Genomic DNA, 19877 nt, shown 5'->3' with positions numbered 1-19877 from the left:
TCAAAGGCACCAGATTCAGGTTGCAGAACCCTGTGCTTAACATATGTGAAATCAATGCCTTCTTTATCAAATGGTCGTGGTTTGCAGTCTTCCTTTGAAGTCCAAACACAGACAGACTGTTCTCGATCTGTTTGTTTCTCCTCTAAGACTCCTTGATCTGTCTCTGGAATCTGTGGTGGATGACTTTCAGTTGTCACAGGAAGTTGTTGGACTGGTTTCTTTTTTGGTCCTGACTCATTTTTTTGGTCACCAGTGGGCCTTTGCCTCTCCTGGGAGTTAATAAGATCATCTCTCTTTTTGATGATCAAATGAGCAGGCCCTGATTTCATACCAGTCTCTGTCTTCAAAAAGTCCTCAGTCAATTCAAGGAGGATTCGTCCATCTACCTCTTCCTCAAACAGTTTTTTTATGTACTGCTCCCTCACTCCAATAGTTTTTAGCCAAGAGCTTACTTGAGATTCAGTCCATTTCTCAGGCGGCTGCTTGAGTTCATCACCTGTGTATGTAATGAGAAAAGAGACAAATAGCAGCTGTGATTGTAAATAATTTGATGATGGGACTATATACTTCAGTCACATAAAAGAGAATTTTTATATGTTTCAACCTAGACCCTATTTTCCTAACTTTTTGTGTCAAAGTGACTCATCTAAACAACAATTTCTGAATTTGGTCCAGTATTGAGCGATATCATTTCAGCTGGCAGCTGTGCAAAGGAATTATGAGGATGTCCGGCACTGCAACTTTGGCGATGTAGTTGTCACTTTCTACAGCCAGTTCGGCTCCGCGCAAAAAATACGTAAAAAGGGTCTATATGTTTTATTGTGGCAATGCTGGCATTCAAAGCTTTTGCAAAAGAAACACGTTGCATACAGTACAATGTTTAAGGTAAATGAGGTCGATTCTTGATAATGTTAGCACTTCCATACCTGCCAGTGCCAACACTCCCAATTTCCGCAGGAGTCTCCCTAGTTTTAACCCTTTCTGCCGCTGTGCTCACAATTGGTAATTTCTCCCGTTACTGTCTTTCAGAAGCTGTAGTGGGCTTATTTTTAAAGCTAGAGTATCATTTGAAACTAGATGACCTCTAAGGCATCCATTGGTACAAACCATGCCATGCTAGCTTGTCCAGAAGGGGGATAAATAACGCTTCAAATTTGGTGTTTTGGCAAGAGAGAGAGAAAAAAAATCAAAGGGGTCCCTTGACCTATCACCTCAAGATATCTGAATGAAAATGGGTGCTATGGATACCCATGAGTATAAGGTAGCACTGATTTGTCGATAGGGTAGTGACAGCATTTTTCAAAAAATCTGGAATTTTCTGAGTTATCGGAAAAAGCACCCCCCTTGAGTTGCATGCACTTTCAGAAATGTGTCTTTTAAGCTCCCAAAAAGAAGCATATGGATTGGATTTCTTTCTTTTTGACTATTTTAGATTTAGAATGCAAATACATAATGTAATGTAATTTCTCGCAACATCATAATTTATTTTTGGCTGACAGCCATCCATCCAGATTAATTTGTGGCCCTTCATAGTAAATAATTTGCATAAAATCATGAATTTTATTATGTTAGGCATTCATTCTGGTTAAGGCTTCAAATTTGTAGTTTTGACTATTTACTCCAGATGCAGCCATTTTCTCATGTTTGGCATAGGAATCAATTAGGCCTACATGAAATTGATCCCTATGCCAAACATGAGGAACTACAAACCATACATTTGCCGGTGTTCCTGGCAAGATCATTCTCTCTGCAGAAGCACAGCATTTATGGTAAATGCGAAACAGCGCGGTGTCCATGGGACCACATAATCACGTGTCAGTCTGCATGAAGAGAATACTTCTCTGGTATCATAACGGTATCCAAGTATCATAGCAAACATTAGCCAATCAGCCTAGGAACTGACTGCGGCATTTCTGGAGGCCTCCACGGAGTTGCCGCACAGACCTCCCGCACCGCGGACAGACCGCAATAACTATAAATTAACCTTAAAGTCGTTCAAAAACCTAAAACTGACTTTTACTTACCCATGATGCTTGTTTCTTTCTCCTTTCGACATAGGGTGCTTTCACACTGGGGACCCGGGAGCGAAACCGAGCACACTGCTACATGAAGCCTCCTTGGATGTTACAGGTGGTTACAGGTCAACTTGCCCACTTGATGGAGTGGATGAATGGATCACCTCTGGGGGAAAATAATATTACATCAAATAAAATGTTAGATTCATCCTATTTTCAGATGATTAGGGACATGCACATGTGAAAGAAAATATGAGTTCAGAGTTTAAAGTCGGAATTCTGAGAATAAAGTAAAAATTCTGACTTTGAACTTGAATTCTGATTTGAATAATTTTTTCACGTGGCCCTAATAATCCTCTTCCGTAGGCTACATCCTTTTTCATCAAACTTGATTTTTTGGCCATATATGGTCGGCTAGCTACTGTAGTAAATGTCATGCCAGATATTGGTCCACCAATGCCACCATCACAAGGGCGAATACCTGGTTTCACAAGTGGGGGGGACACAATAAAATGTGGAGCGCCGACCCTCTAGGGGGGTCCGGGGGCATGCCCCCCGGAAGATTTTTTTTTACATTTTAAAGTAAAATGCATCAATTTGGTGCACTCTGAGGGGAAGATTAAGAGGCTAGATCTATGAAGAACTACACACATCACTAAATACATGCCTTTTAGACACCACCTCCTCCAACTCATCAGAGCTCTGATATGAAAGCAGGTGACATGAACAAGGCACCGAACAATACTGATGTGAAAGCCAGAGCCATATTGAAATCACGTTGGTTGTATTATTATTATCATTATTATTATTAGTGTGCTTTATTTTAAATTCAACCATGTTCACTGCTTACCATGTTCACTTCCTCTCTTCACCTAACCCTTTATACAGCAGCAGGGACGTGCAGAGAATGTTAGAGGGGCAGGGGCTGGCAAAAAAGTTGTAACGTTTTTAGCCAGATTTAGAGGAATATCTCATTTTAAATTAACATTTGGATGATACTTGTCACAGAAAAATAACTCCACAAACTGAATAATATTAGTACAAAAGTAAAATTTGCTGTTACAATATTGTGAGTGCTGCCTTCAGGGACGGCATGGAAAGGGGAATTTCCATACAGAGCGCCATTAGAAATGCATTCAGGGTCTGGAGAGGGCACTTTTTACAGATGAGGAAATCCATGGCAATCTTTTGGAGTAGCCTATAGCTTATAATTAGCAACTCAATTAACATTCTCAGCCATAATATGATGGCTGGTCAAACAGTAGCGTATTAAGCATGATTTTTTCAGTTTACCCACGATTTTTTCAGTTTAAAAAGTGGGGGGGACAGAATAAAGGTTTTGAAAAGTGGGGGGGACATGTCCCCCTGTCCCCAGTGGAAAATTCGCCCCTGCACCATCAAAATATAAATACTATACATCCACCTACAGTGTTGGGCAAGTTACTTTCAAAATGTAATATACTACATATTACTAGTTACTTTCATTTGAAAGTAATACGTTACTTTACAATATTACTGTCTGTGTAGAGTAACTCGTTACTTATTACACCACTTTTGCATTACTTTTACCAAAACAACAGCAGCAGCAGAATGACATCGCCGCCCCGAAACCATCCCGAAAAATCATTTCAACCGCCTTGAAGTCAGCGTAAACAATCCAAAATTCTAAATGTTATTCTTTTCCTTTGTTATTGTCATCTATAGTGGTTATTTGCATAAAAACACAGTTTGATTAGGAAATTATTTTTAAATATGTGCTTTGATTAAAAAAATAATTAACTCAATTTGTAACTTGAGTTACTTGATAAAGTAACTGGTATAATATTACTGAAATCCTATAAGTAAAAAGTTATATTACTGAGATACTGCTAAAAGTAATATATTACATGTAATATGTTACTTTTGTAATGAGTTACCCCCAACACTGTCCACCTATAGAGACAGTCCGCATGTCTGGGAACGCCCACAAAATGTTAAACGGCTGGCACGCGAGTGGGGTAAAACCGCCCATATATCTCATGCACTGACTCACCCCAAAAGACGGTGCTGCGGCTCTAAACTACAGGTTTGAGGGTTCTAGAGCAGAACACAAGACGTCTGCTCAGATGTGCGTTTACTGCGGTGGTTAAATCCCCGGTCGTGTCTGCCTGGGCTGGGCTATCAGCTAAATTCTAACTTTGCTGAATGGATAGAACAGGGGTTTTTACCCCACCCTGACCACGCCCCCAGCCAGGCTGAGCCAGCTAAACCAGCGTCTCAAGTTTTCTGTCCCTGCTTCTGGAATGCACCGCCTGGCACGGAGCCCCTAGAGGCGGGCTCAGGGATGGGCAGAATGATAGAATGGCAGATGGGCAGAATGGTCGATGTCGATGGTTCTTTCAAAATCACTGAAATTCGTAGGCTGTATTATTTTCAGTCAATAATATACATTATTGCCTGCGACTGCTGACACTGACAGGGCAATCAGACCGGAACAATGATGATCAATGTTTTATGCAGAAGTTTGTTTCCCAAGACGATAACAGTAAGATTATTAAATGTTACAAAATCCAGAGTCGATCGGAAAAATAGCTAATTTAGTCCACGTCATTTCACATTGGATCTGTATTTATTTGTTTAAGCATGATTTCATAGAATCAAAAGTCAAGAATAACGACGTCATACCTTGAACTGCAACTGCATGCAGGAAAATCTGTTTCTCCCCCTTTTGGCGTGGTTTTTGTTGTTGAGTAGAATTTTTCCAGAATCCAGATGCTTCTGTATATGTAGCTATAGTGTACAGAAACAAACTATTAGATGTCAGCCTCCTGCTGCTGCGGAGCGCTGCTGCTCCACATCTTCTGTATGCTACTGAGGAAACCGTTCGTTCGCGGTTTACCCAAATCACTCCGTGTGTTTCGTTTCTGAGGAAATGGGACCCCCAGTCGCCCCCATGCATTCAGCTGATCAAAGCAGGAACAACACCCAAAGTGTCACATTACAGGCTGTGCAATAAAAAAGCGATTTCATAATAGGGCAGGCTAAATCTTTTTGTATACATAATACACTTGTTCTGGACTAATGCTCTACACTGACTAAACCAGTCTGCTTGGAGGGTGTGCTAATAAGTTAAATCAAAGTCCAGTCTGTGCATGCCAACACATGATAGATAGGGAGAAATCCAAATAAAAATAGATTATAATTTTATTTCCTGGTGTTGTTACCCTATTGACAAGAACACACACACAAAAACACAAGAACATTATTGTCCTTGGTCCCTTGTAATGGGCGAAGGACAGGCATAATGAGAGAGATAACAGTCTATCTGGTTTCAAGAGTGGGTTACTTTGCTGCCATGTGCTGATGCCTGGTTGGCAGCAACACACTTGAACGACATCACATAGTCCAGACGTACACAGGACCAAAACCACCAGTTCCAGGTAGTGTTCAAAGTAGGGATGTATGGGACAAAGCCTAAAAACGCAGGAAAAAGTGTTGCAGATGTTCATTTTGGTGTGAAATAATGAATAAATATGCAAGATAAAAACAGCACCAGCTCCGACACCTCTTTCAAATTCAACACTAAAGTCCATGCTCCCTCTCCTACTCAAGAGTACTAATGTCTTTGTGGTTGGCTGTGCTTTAGCAACCTTGCCTGTACAATTACACCACAATGACGCCATCTTCGTTCGTGTGACTGTCCTAGGGGTGGAGTCATAACTAAATAAACCATTCATACCAAAAAAGGGATGAGCGCGCACACAGGCAATAAGGCAGTGACTGAAGCCATTGCGCTCGCCCCTTCAACACCTGTGTTAACATGAATCAGGCTGTACTCCAATTCTCGACATGAAGCCCAATATTGATTCTACAATTGCATTCAGATGGCAATTCAGATGCCCTCTCCAGATTCTTGAGTACAAACAAAACACTTGGGAGTACCTGGAAATAAACATGTATTATTGTATATTCAGCAAGTATTAATGAGCAATAATAATCAGTACTGAAGTTGCCCTTTAGGCACTGATCATAATTCAGCTTTCATCCCTTGTTTAAATTGTATGAAATGACAAAGCTGACCCCTGATCCAATTAAGGTCCAATCAAATGAACAGGCATACTCATTCATCTACATATTTGAAAAAGCATTTAATGTGCAAGTTATTTACTTCACTTTCACTTTGATGACACCCTTAAAAAAAGTCATCATACATGAAAGCCTACCGCAGCCTAGTCAACATCTAAACTCAATGTTAACCGCATAATCAAATGAGGATAAAATTACCTACTGTGTTCAGAATCCAATCTGAACACCCTTTGGAATACAGTCGCTGTTGCTGAGTAAGTCAGTACAATAGTCTTGATTGACAAAAGAGAAGCAGTCTAGCAGCATCAACTGACAACAAGCGCATTTAGCATAGTCCATTTCAGAGACCTGTACCCTTACAGCACAGTGTTATTATTAAAAAAAAGGCACATTGGCCACATTACATGACTCATTATCAATGAATCTGAATCAATCTATACAAAAATATACATATCTGTGCAGTGAATAGGCTCACTGAGAAAAACAAACATTGCACAATAAAACTACCCAAGTGTTCAACATCAAGACAGATATTCCCCAAAATACAAGCCAGGTATTTTTTTGCGAAGAACAACACTATTTTTTGGACACGCCAACATGTGTAAAATAAAACAAATTCTCTTTGCACAGTACAGCTACAAGATGATGTCCAACAACACCCTGTTGACAGGACAGCCTCTGACTTGAAGGCAGAGAAAGACGTGTGGACGGTTCTGTTGGGAGTCATTTCCAAACCCGGCGAGCAGAAGGCACTTCATTGGGGCTGCTGCTGCTCGGTGCCTGCCGGTGGGTCCCAGGCACTGCAGGCCTGGTCTCACCAGCACAGTGCACAACAGCAGAGCCCCAGCAGTTGTCCACTCGTTAAGGCAATGCTCCTCTCTTGTGTGCTGTTGTCCACCCGACTCCGCTCCAGTTCACACTGGTTCACTGTCCAGCGGAGGAGGAGGATCTGGCTGCATGTGCGTTTCAGGCTGAACGGAATCTCTTTGCCCGAGAGAAACTGTGGATGATTCCGGGGCAATGCTAGGGTCCACTGTCTGAACGGGCAAGTCCGTCGCTGTGGACGATGCTGGCACAGTTGGCACCACTGTCTGAACTAGCAAAATTGAAGGTGCAGGCTCCTCTGCTGGTGTGGCTGGCACTGATTGAGTAGGTATCGTGTGCGAGACTGGCACTGGCTGTGAAGGTTCTGTGGTGGACAGTGGCTGATGTGATTTGGATTCCTGGGGTTGTGGGGAGGGTTGTGGGGTCGTGGGGAGGTGGTGTGTTGGCAAGTGTTGCGTGTGTGGCTCGTCTTGTCTCTGTGGCCCGTGGTATGTGTACGGGACGTGTGTTCTTGCGAGTTGCTCGACGCTGGGGTAGTAAGGCAGAAATGGCCTCTCGTGTGCACAGGTCCGCATGGCCAGGTAGGTGTGCTTCAGCAGGTGGGGGAAGCGGGAGGTGAAGTAGGAGACAAAGTCATCGGGGATGGAGCCCAGAGTGTCTTGGACCTCAGCAGGCAGCTCCCGGTAATGGTGTTTCTGTTGAGGGCACGAACAGGTTGTAAGTCTGACAGGTTAACTACATAAAAGGCACGAATACAATGCAAACTGTCATTGGCAATGAGAACACACACACACTTACCTTGTTTCTCATGGCACGGAGCAGATCTCTCACTGACCCGCCCTTATAGGAACGGAATTTGCGAAGATCTGCCAAAGAAACCACATCCAACATGTCAACAACAGAGTGCATTCCCAAATCATCATTTAGCAAGGCAGCTTGTTTTGACCTGTAACTGTTTTGACCTGTAACGGTAGTGAGCCCCCCAATCAGTAGTGTCTTAACCCATTGATACCTGATGCAGCATTTGTGTGTGTATCCCTTTAAGACCGTGAACTGCGTTAACGCGGTTCACGGTCTTAAAGGGATACGCACACAAATGAGGGATATACACGCAAATGCTGCATCAGGTATCAATGGGTTAAAACAAGACACGTTTGCTCCCGCAATTTGCAAATGCTTCCGCCTACCCGTCTGTACTTGATAGAGGAGAAATTTGGTTAAATAAAACGGAAATAAGGCGGGACATCCGCTCATTTCTCCAATCACCTGCATCGGTTTTGTTTACACGTGTCGTGTGATTGGTCGAATAAGATCGAACTTCCTCCAGTCTGAGGCATTTTTTTCCCCCTTTGGAAGATGACAACTTCCTCTGGCCAAATTCTAACGGGCTAAAGTACAGACTGTCTCTGGAGTATTCGAAGATTGTGGACAAGATAGACTGGCTTGAGAGACTACCCAACCAGTGCAATTTTGAAAATACCAGAACAGAGAGATGATGAGCATGATTTCCTCCAAAGCTTCATTAAAATCCGATCAGTGATGTCTGAGATATTGACAGACAGACGGACAGAACAACAAACCGTTTGATACAAAAGAGTGATCCAGTCTTTAAAAAATGTAGTTGCTCTGTAAATATAGAAAGACATTTGTCTCTTTACTGATCAATAAATGACTACATCTGTGCTATTTGCATGACTAAATTAAATGACTATGTACACATTCAGAAGTTAATCATTTCTAGAACATTTCCTGAGGCTTTGTTACTGAATGGGTAGCAATGCTGACAGGAAGCAGTGTGCAAGCTGCGCCTCGCTCTGCAACATTTTCTGGGTCGAGGTTGAGAGGAAACAGCAAACATACCCAGTGTGACTGAAATTACACCACGCATGCAGGGCAAAACATTGCTCCAACTGCTAAACTACTAACTTAGCTACTAACTAGCGGCTAGTTAGTAGTATTCAATTCATAAGGTTACTCTGGAGTTACCTCCGGTGTTGTTGTTGCTACGCTGGGGGTTGCTCTCTTATGGGTTAGGCCCACTGATGCCAAACTGAATACAAAAACCTGTCCGTTTCACTGTTGTCTTGCTTGTCACTAAGTGCGCCCGACTGCTAGAACATGACTTTAGACCTGTTATGAATCAGTGGGGTCTTTTGTAATATTCGGGCTAAAAACCGAAGCTCAGACCACGTACGTGTCTTGTTTATTTACAAAATCCACATCCGCGCTCATTGTTTTGAATGGCAGGTTACCCCCCAGTTGCGGGTCCCTTCCTGCCTTCCTTGCTTGTCAGAGTAACCTTACGAATGTGCACTAGTTACTAGCCCATCTGCCTAGCATAGCAGCACAAAAAAACCCATAGATCAAAGACAGTTTGATAACAGAATGCTCCAGGAGCGGTATTTGACAGTTGCTGTGCGAGTTAAGCCAATCTCGTACCTGTCTGCAGAGGCACTGTGATATGTTCTCTCCAGTCACCCTTGACAACAGCCCTCCCCCCTCTCTCCAGCTGTTTCACGATTGGTCCGTCCAGCGGCTCCTTTTCTATTCTGTCACTCACGTCCTGCAACGGACCACAGAATTATTGTTAGTGACTTGCCCAGTAATATATCAGGCAGCCTGAAAACACTTGCAACATTCATAGTTTTATTACAGTATATATGCAAAACCACACCTCTTTTACAACTTATGGTGTACAGAGTCTAAAACATGCACCATTAAAACAAGCAATATATAATATATAATACATGCATTATGCAACAGGTATAACATAGTTTTGCCACAAGAGGTGTATTTTCATATCATGTGACACGTGGCTCAGACCTGGAAGAACTGCAGCTCCCTCTCCAGGCTCCAGAAGAAAGCGTGTTTGAGTACGCTCTCAGCAGAAGGCCTCCTATGGGGCTCCGTGCTCAGCATCTGCTCTATCAGATCTCTGGCCACAATGTCCTCTGGTGGGGTCAGGGATACAAACACACGCTGGTCATTAGAAAGTTTACTCAAACTATAAACTACGTATATAATACATTTATAATACAAACTCCATGATATTCACCATGGTCTGTGGTCTTTCAAGCTCTTTTTAAATTGCCATTTTATACTTAATTCCAGAGTCAGACCACAAAGTACTATCATCCATTTAAAATCATTAGCAAATTGTAGTCTATATTTATCAATACACAGGGGCTGATGTTATTTTCTTTTGTGTTATATTGGGGGAGTACCTATGTTGAATTCTATCAAATGTCTATAAAGTGGGTGAGAATGTCATTGTGGTTATTATTACCATCACAGATGATCAAGTGTCAGAACTACACTCATCTACACTACCCTCTATACCTGAACTTAGTAAACTACATTACCCAACAACCACATGACTCTTGTTGTACACCCTGGGGAGGGAGTGATTTGAGACAACAGAAAGAGAAGCGCACTCCTCACCGTGTTTGTCAGGTTGCAGATGGTCGAGGCTGTATGTGTTAAATAGGATGTTGGCTTGCCTCTGCAGAGACTTGCCAAAGGGATGGCTACCTTGGGACACCACATAGTAAAACACACAGCCGGCAGAGAAGATATCAACCGTGCAGGTCTACATAGGACAGAAGGAGAAGGAAAAGATGGAGGAAGGTCACGATCCGACATAACATAAGAGGACAAACATAAACAAAATTGGCATTGCAACCTGTAATCAAGCACCTCTACTAAAATCACAACTTCATCAAATCCATCCTTGGGCCTTTGACCACTGACGTACCGGGTTGTCTTTGCAGTCCTCACTGAGGACCTCGGGGGCGATCCAGCCCTCAGTCCCTGGCACCCCAGACCTCCTGCTGAAACTGTGGCGGCCCACAGCTAACTTCTTACACAAGCCAAAGTCAGAGATCATGGCCCTGACCCGGCCGTGGGCGTTGGGCATGGACACCAGGATGTTGTGGGGCTTCAGGTCTCTGTGGACTAGAGGAAGGGTATCCAGGTGAGAGGAGGACATTGGGCCCTGAGTCCCTGTGGTCGTGCAGGTATGTGGGCAGGCGGTAATACACAACCAAAAATCATAAGGATGTAAACATGACTCTCTATTAACTGACGGATACCTATGTTGAGTGAGTGCAGGTGGGTCAGTCCTGACATGGTCTGCTGAAGCAGCATCACCGGCTCTAGTCCATGACGGTCAAAATCCTTCTTCTCCACATACTAGAACAAGACACAAAAGAAACACCTCAAAATCACTGAGCAGGGTTGCATCCCGTGTAGTCCAATAATTATACGAGACGGCCTATTTTAACAGAGGTTGAAGTCATGTAAGGCACTATTTAAACTGGATTAGTTTTGGTGTGGGAGGTCCTGTATTGTAATTTTTAGGCACTGAATGTGTAATTTCAATATGATCATTCAATTACGGGTTGTAGCTCATTATGTAAAATGTTATGTGGTATGCAGTGGCCACACAATCTGCTGGCTGCTAATTAAGACCTAATCATTACATCATTACAGAGACATCGATTCAAACTGGCTTGCTATTAGATGATCTTTGATTTTGCTGAAACATAGTAGACAACCAGATTTTCTTCTTCTTCCTGAACTAGTAGAAATTACTGACATGGTAGATTTGTACTGAAATGCGGTTGGTAATAACAACAATTGCAGGACCTCCCTCTGTAGTTCACTGCAAATAGTGCTTATGAGACTTCCCTCACAGATCATGCCTGCTAAATGTGTTGTGCCTGTATACGGTCAGATAACCTACGAGTGTTAAACGTTTTCTATGAAGCCATCCAGTACCTCCTGAAGTGAAGCGGCACACAGCTCAATGGCGATGTACTGGAACTGACGGTCCCTCTCAGTGCAGAAGTAACGGATGACGTTGGGGTGCTCGTCCGATTCCCTCAGCAACTGCACCTCCCGGTCCGCAAAGCTGAAGCACTCTGGGAGAATTCTTTTCACCGCCACTGGACGGTTGTCAAACTGACCCCTGGTGGACAGGGAGTGGAAATACGGTGTCAGGTCGGGCTGCAACTAATGATTATTTTCATTATCTGTAGATTAATTTCTCGACTAATCGATTAGTTGTTTGGTCTACTCTATAAAATGTCACAAAATAAACATGTCGATCACTTTTCCCCCAAAGCCCAAGATGACGCCCGTCTTCTTTTGTCCTGACCGACTGTCCACAACGCAAAGATGATCAGCTTACGGTCATAGAAGACTAAAGAAACCAGGAAATATTCACGTTTAAGAAGCTTGAATGAGAGAAGTTGGCGATTGCAATCGTTGCATCTCTAGTGTTAGGGTGTGTTAGGAGGATGTAGTCATGTTAAAATCCCACACCAAATTTAGCCAATGCATATGCTGTCAAGGATGTGAGGATTAGTAAATTGGAACAATTATTAAACCAAAATGTAATTAGGGATATTAATGTGTAGACTGAGGATCAGACTTACTTGTACACAATAGTACCCTCAGCACCATGACCTAAGACGTTCCTGGGATGGAAGGTTATATTGCCCACTCTGACAACATTGCAGTCCTCATCTGTTACAACACACACATAATGCATATCAGTATCATATACTTTCACTTCACCCTTCATTTCAGTGTGTGCGTGTGTGTGTCTGTGTGTGTGTGTGTGCGTGCGCGTGCGTGCGTGCGTATTCTTCATTGTTCAGAGTGTCACTCCTTACCTCCGTCCTCGTGCTCATTGGCAGAGCTGCCCAGCTCGGACACAGACAGGTTGGAGTGGTTGGAGGCGCGAGGGGTGATGTTGGGGCTGCTGTGGTCGGAGCTTTCGGAGCGGGCGCGGGCCACCTCCAGGTAGTCGCTGTCCGGGGCCAGTGCCAGGCCCAGGCCCAGGTCTGCAGGCGGGGGGAAGGGCTGCTGCCTCTGGAGGAGCTCCAGCTTTTCCTCCATCTGCCTCTGGAACTCCTGGTGCTGCAGCTGCTGCTGCTTGTGCACACTCTGGGGTAGGAGAGGACAGTGTGTGGGGGGGGTAAGATTATGAAACCGGATCTGTCTTTGTTATTGTACTGTATCTTCTGACGCCCTGACTGGTCTTATCAAGTGTTATGGTGACTTGTAATGCGCTATATGATGTGTTTGTATTGTTTATTGTATTGTATATGTTTTCTCATGTGTTTTTAGGGCTGGGTATTGTTTAAAGAATTACGATAGCAGCAATGCCAGTACCCCTAAACTGATACCGATAAGAGTACTTAATTCGATACCTTTTTGTGTAGTATAGCCATAGTTTTGAACGTTTTGGTGGCATCTCGACACGCTGAACTGCCATCGCCATCACATACAGTACACCGCACTCGACTTTACAAACAAAGTCTGTATGGGTTGTAGCTGCTGCGGTAGTGGGCCAATCACATGTCACATTAAATTGAAGAAAGCTTGCGTTGATTGGCTGCGAGCAAACCCATACAACTAGTTTTTTTTCCCTACATCCGTGTACAAAAAGGCTCGAATGCAGGTAGTGTTTGACTGGAGAAGTTTTGATACTACTTGGTACTGGGTTATTTTGGCCAATACCTTAGTACCGATACCCAGCCCTATGTGTTTTTTATGTATATTTTTTATGTAAACCCTCTATCGACATATGTGACAATAACCTTTCAATTGAATATGTAAGAGTTTTGAAGAAGTGATTTTGAGGGATGGATGCATTACCGGTACATATCAAAAGCAAAGAGGTGACAAAACTGTGTATACACACAGGTGAGGTCAAGTTTATGCTAATATTTTTTTCTCTACTCAACAAGTTTGTTTAGTCAGTAACAGGTCCACAATAGTCCACTAGATGGCGCTGTTTGACTTGCCTTTGGGTAGATAATCACAAAGGCCATCCAGCCAGCCAGGAGGAAGGTGGAGAAGATGATGGTGGCCATGTCTTTGAGGATGGAGTCCACGGGGGCCTCTGGCCGGGCAGGGCGCCCACTGGCTCCGGGCTCCTGGATGGAGGTTTCAGGCTGAGGAGAAGGGGGACCATCATCCATACCACTCTCATTCACCTTCTACAACATGGAGGGAAGGGGCCCAAAAAGTGAGAGGTGGGTTAGAAAATCAGTGTAGATATTTGGATATAATTTGTACAATATGACTGAGGCAACATTTTAACAGTATCTTATAGGCCACACACTGAGACACACATACCTCCTCTATGGTCTTGTCAGTGGTAGGTGGGATGACGTTGCCCTGACTGCGAGGAATGCTGTCAGGGAACTTCTCCAGGATCTTGGTGTGAGCTTCAGGAGGGGTCTCATGATGACCTGAGACAAACACATTCATCAGCATCATGAACCTCCACCAAAACAGCCAGCCTGTCACTGACTGACTGACTGGCTGACCGACCAAGTTACACCATTGGTCGTCCATTGCACATGGCACATGGTACTGTACGTTTCCACAGGGATGTTTTTGGACACGAGGGGTCGCACTGCTCCCCAGTTTTGGACACTTGATAGGCGTGCTTCGATATTGGTTCCTTGCTGCACCCGATTGGATGAGCACGCCGTCACTCGCTGGGCCGTCTGCCCCGGATTTCAAACTGGAAAAACATGGCGGCTCGCTTTCTCTCACATTATGAATACGAAAATAGATAATCGTTTCGGAAAACGAGGCGAGAAATAAATGATACAATTGTTGAATCTGTCTTCGTTTTAGATCGACAACAGTTAGTTTAAAAGTTTGTGTTTCGGGAGTTTCCAGAGGTGGCGAGTCAAGCCGGGTGCAGCTGATTTTTCATAAAGTAGCCTAGACCAGGGGTTTTCAAAGTGGGAGGTGGGCCTCCCCAGGGGGACTCCAAACAATTTCAGGGGAGGCTCAGTGAATGGAAGTGAAAAAATATTACAGTAATTATCAAAAGGAGATCACATAGAATAGCCTAAATGTGTGTGATTTGGTTAAAGAGATAGTTCAGAGAGATACAGTAGTATTGGGGAATTTTACTGTTTTTCCCACTTTCCCAGAGTCAGAAACAAATCAATGCCTTGGGACTGCCCCCAAGCTTTGTCTGAGGGGAGGCCCACAGACTCAGACTTTGAAAACTCCTGGCCTCACCCTCAACTTTATGTAAATGTGGAGCGACCAGCAGAGGGCAGTCTCAATGCAACACAATTAGTGAAAGTGCCAAGGAAGCCCATATTTGGCCTGGGCCATAGGCACAGCTACATGCTGCCAGTTTCACATTCTAAGTGTGCATGCCAGGAACAACGGGCCATGCATCAGTAGAGACACCTAAGCTGCATTTCATTAGTCATTTAACCAGCCCTCCTTCACTTCCCCTGGGCAGTTGGCAATACTGCACGTAACCTCGGCAGTTGGCAATACTGCACATAACCTTGGCAGTTGGCAATACTGCACGTAACCTCGGCAGTTGGCAATACTGCACATAACCTTGGCAGTTGGCAATACTGCACGTAACCTCGGCGGTTGGCAATACTGCACATAATCTCGGCAGTTGGCAATACTGCACGTAACCTCGGCAGTTGGCAATACTGCACGTAACCTCGGCAGTTGGCAATACTGCACATAACCTCGGCAGTTGGCAATACTGCACATAACCTCGGCAGTTGGCAATACTGCACGTAACCTCGGCAGTTGGCAATACTGCACGTAACCTTGGCAGTTGGCAATACTGCACGTAACCTCGGCAGTTGGCAATACTGCACGTAACCTCGGCAGTTGGCAATACTGCACGTAACCTCGGCAGTTGGCAATACTGCACGTAACCTTGGCAGTTGGCAATACTGCACGTAACCTTGGCAGTTGGCAATACTGCACGTAACCTCGGCAGTTGGCAATACTGCACGTAACGCAGGCAGTTGGTAATACTGCACGAACGCCGGCAGTTGGTAATGGTAATACTGCACGTAACGCGAGTGGACACTTGCAGAACAGGGGGGCAGGGTCCTTAAGCAGACCTTAAGAATAATGAATCAATATTACACAGAACAGTGAGTAATGCAATACTGCAGATGAGTTCATTTCATAAGTATGTCTAAATCCTCCAAATATTGTGTTTACTTTCATTTATATTCATCACCTGTTCGTGCCCCGGAATCGACAGACGATCGTCACAATGCATCCTGGGAAAGATGCACATGGTCCTCGAAGGGTCGATCTTAGAGAGTTCACGTGAGTGAGAAGAGTAATGGAACTTGATCTTAGAGAGTTCACGTGAGTGAGAAGAGTAATGGAACTTGATCTTAGAGAGTTCACGTGAGTGAGAAGAGTAATGGAACTTGATCTTAGAGAGTTCACGTGAGTTAGAAGAGTAATGGAACTTGATCTTAGAGAGTTCACGTGAGTTAGAAGAGTAATGGAACTTGATCTTAGAGAGTTCACGTGAGTGAGAAGAGTAATGGAACTTGATCTTAGAGAGTTCACGTGAGTTAGAAGAGTAATGGAACTTGATCTTAGAGAGTTCACGTGAGTTAGAAGAGTAATGGAACTTGATCTTAGAGAGTTCACGTGAGTGAGAAGAGTAATGGAACTTGATCTTAGAGAGTTCACGTGAGTTAGAAGAGTAATGGAACTTGATCTTAGAGAGTTCACGTGAGTTAGAAGAGTAATGGAACTTGATCTTAGAGAGTTCACGTGAGTGAGAAGAGTAATGGAACTTGATCTTAGAGAGTTCACCTGAGTGAGAAGAGTAATGGAACTTGATCTTAGAGAGTTCACGTGAGTTAGAAGAGTAATGGAACTTGATCTTAGAGAGTTCACGTGAGTTAGAAGAGTAATGGAACTTGATCTTAGAGAGTTCACGTGAGTGAGAAGAGTAATGGAACTTGATCTTAGAGAGTTCACGTGAGTGAGAAGAGTAATGGAACTTGATCTTAGAGAGTTCACGTGAGTGAGAAGAGTAATGGAACTTGATCTTAGAGAGTTCACGTGAGTGAGAAGAGTAATGGAACTTGATCTTAGAGAGTTCACGTGAGTTAGAAGAGTAATGGAACTTGATCTTAGAGAGTTCACGTGAGTGAGAAGAGTAATGGAACTTGATCTTAGAGAGTTCACGTGAGTGAGAAGAGTAATGGAACTTGATTTTAGAGAGTTCACGTGAGTTAGAAGAGTAATGGAACTTGATCTTAGAGAGTTCACGTGAGTGAGAAGAGTAATGGAACTTGATCTTAGAGAGTTCACGTGAGTGAGAAGAGTAATGGAACTTGATCTTAGAGAGTTCACGTGAGTGAGAAGAGTAATGGAACTTGATCTTAGAGAGTTCACGTGAGTGAGAAGAGTAATGGAACTTGATCTTAGAGAGTTCACGTGAGTGAGAAGAGTAATGGAACTTGATCTTAGAGAGTTCACGTGAGTGAGAAGAGTAATGGAACTTGATCTTAGAGAGTTCACGTCAGTTAGAAGAGTAATGGAACTTGATCTTAGAGAGTTCACGTGAGTTAGAAGAGTAATGGAACTTGGCACTTAAGATGGCGCCGGGGATTCCCCTGAGGGGAAGTGCCGAGGGGAAGTTGAAACAAACTACGGTAATGAAACACACGCCTCTAGTCTTGTTTCATAATGCAAGAGACATATTATGTCTCTTGCATCTTTCACTATGCCAAGTTAAATCTCTGACCTCCATGTCAAACCAGACGTGGGCTAAAACTGTCAATTAAACGCTTGACAGGAATTTGCCCCCATGGACCCCCATCTAATAAGTGTGTGTATTTTCTGTCTGTACTGCAGGTGGTGGGACACAGTGGTGAGAGTCTGTACTGCAGGTGGTGGGACACAGTGGTGAGAGTGAAATCTCTGAACAGGCTCGCCATTCTTTTCTGATGAAAGGTGACACTAGACTTTTCCTCGTTTCACTAGGGAGCCACTCAAAGCCCACCCTCCACCCCCAAGCTCCACCCTCAAGCTCCACCCTCCTGGACGCCTGGAGGTCCCTGGACCTCTGTTTGGAAAGCACTGCTTTACAGCACCAGGCAAGGCCAACTACATCAGAGGGAATATAGAGTTGACCTTGTCTGCTCTATCCAGTGGTAGAGTACCTATAAGGAGCAGGTAGTTCCTCATGAAGTTGATGCGGTGTCGCTCCCGGAGGGCAGCATTGAACTTGACACTGGTGCTGGGGGTGATCACACACTCCTTGTCCTCCTCGCTCTCCTGGCTGTCAGGACCCTCCAGCATGGGGAAGGTGCTGCCGCGAGGCTGCACACACATACAAACATGTTATTCGCATCCTACCTTCAGTTCTGAAACTGAAAGTTCTTACAAACTTCATGTTTGGAGACTTGCCATCTTTATGCACACCCAATCAGATATCCAAATGAATGCCCTATCTGACACATCACGTTGAGTTCATGAAGAACGGTGTGTGAACTGTAAACCGCTATTCCACAGAGCCAGGCCAGCAGGGTGAAGTGACCTGGGCTGGGGCAAGCTAAGCCCTCCTAGACATCACACTGGAACAGGATTAAAGTCCAACAGGAACGTCCAGCGCGCTTCAGCCAAGTTTGGAATAAAAGGGGGTCGTGGTGCTCAACAGTGTACATAGAGAACGGTTTGACCTGGGCACTTCACACAGACTACCCGAAGTAAAGACACCGCAGCACTCTCTTCCGTCCGCACGTCTGACTGACGTTTCCACAGGTATGTGTGTCTTCCTCAGAATCAAACCGAACAATGAAAAGGGGGAGGTTCACTGTGGAGGGGGGTATATAAACCTCCCCTTTTTCATTGTTCCGTTTGTCTCTGAGGAAGACAGACATACCTGTCCAAACGTCAGTCAGACCCTAATAAACGTACAGATGGAAAAGAGTGCTCCGGTGTCTTTACTTCGGGTAGTCTATGTGAAGTCCCCAGGTAAAAAATAAATAAATCTATGACCACTGGAACAGGGTCACACTGACTCACTAGCATACCCTCAATGCACTCAATGCCTCAATGATTTTGTTTGGCGGGCGGAAGCAATGCATGTGTCAATAAACAAAGAACAGTGAACCTACATGGTGATGTATTATTGGTGTGATAGGTTGTGTTGTGGTTGAACACAAACGTGTGGTACAGAGACAGAGACGTGTCACTCACCACCACAGTGACTCCATCGTGCACCAGGGACGCAGAGGCATACAGACTTGTGGAGTATTTCCCCACGTACAAAGTAGCCCTGGAAAAGGGGGAAAAACAAACACATGGTGAAGAAGTCAATTGTCTTCTTACTTGTGTGAATATATTCGTAGCACTTTCATAATTCTCTCTGACCTCGAAGCAAAACTTGGCCGTTGGTTCACAGCACACACGCACACGCACGCACACACACGCACACAGTGGATCAACCACTGAAAGGAGTGTTTCTCTATTCCGCTGAGAGCAGGTGTGAATAAAGAATTAGAATATAAAAACAGCAGCTCTGTAATGTGAAACCAGATCTGAAACCAGCACCATCTGCACCCGCTCGCTCATAAATCCAACAGACATTGCATGTGTGTAGACTCCATCCCCACCGTGGGCAATCTCACATTATGTCAATCAAAGTGATATATCTTGATTTCAGCCCGTTTGAGGTGATGCAGAGGCTCCAAAGGCTCAAACATGTGTTGGGCCAGTGCTCGTTCCCGGGACGGTATCCAAAAACCTAATGGTTTAGTTGTTGCATGGCTTCACTCGGTGCTACACTACAGAAACACTTCAAAAGGCAGAAAGACGGCCTTCTCAAAGGTTTGGCTCATGCAAGAAGACTGTAAGTTCTAACAAAAAAGAACAAAAAAATAGAGATTGTACCAACTACACAGCATGCACAATTCACTTTACAAGTGCTTCAGTGGCATTCAGAAAACAATGAAACTCAAATTTAAAAAATAATCGCCTTCAACAGCAGACCATGCTGAGATGCAACAAGGCCGATATTCTGGAATCTACATTGTTGAAACTTGCCTTTTAAGCATACATTTCCACTCAACAGTAGCAGAAAAGAAACTCCTTATATAAACTATTTAGCGGTGAATCTTGAATGAGTCAATATTGAAC

The 19877-nt window shown here is 44.0% G+C and overlaps 1 protein-coding gene across 1 annotated transcript in view; it reads right to left on the bottom strand.

Annotated features, from left to right (window-relative positions):
• Positions 1–6153: 6153 nt before the first annotated feature.
• The window catches only part of ern1 (endoplasmic reticulum to nucleus signaling 1), a 34663-nt gene continuing 20939 nt past the window's right edge, over positions 6154–19877 (bottom strand). The window contains exons 9-22 of the mRNA XM_083648709.1: positions 18939–19017; positions 17900–18059; positions 14055–14170; positions 13721–13915; positions 12584–12857; positions 12344–12434; positions 11685–11874; positions 10997–11096; positions 10660–10859; positions 10347–10494; positions 9729–9856; positions 9345–9468; positions 7704–7771; positions 6154–7600 (exon numbers count right to left, since the gene is read on the bottom strand). Coding sequence (XP_083504835.1) covers positions 6995–7600; positions 7704–7771; positions 9345–9468; positions 9729–9856; positions 10347–10494; positions 10660–10859; positions 10997–11096; positions 11685–11874; positions 12344–12434; positions 12584–12857; positions 13721–13915; positions 14055–14170; positions 17900–18059; positions 18939–19017 — 2479 coding nt within the window. The 3' untranslated portion in view covers positions 6154–6994. The remainder of the gene's footprint in view (positions 7601–7703; positions 7772–9344; positions 9469–9728; positions 9857–10346; positions 10495–10659; positions 10860–10996; positions 11097–11684; positions 11875–12343; positions 12435–12583; positions 12858–13720; positions 13916–14054; positions 14171–17899; positions 18060–18938; positions 19018–19877) is intronic.

The sequence above is a fragment of the Poromitra crassiceps genome, assembly GCF_964638095.1.
Source record: "Poromitra crassiceps genome assembly, chromosome: 13".
Lineage (NCBI taxonomy): Eukaryota > Metazoa > Chordata > Actinopteri > Beryciformes > Melamphaidae > Poromitra > Poromitra crassiceps.
This window is presented reverse-complemented; position numbering and strand designations above follow the sequence as displayed.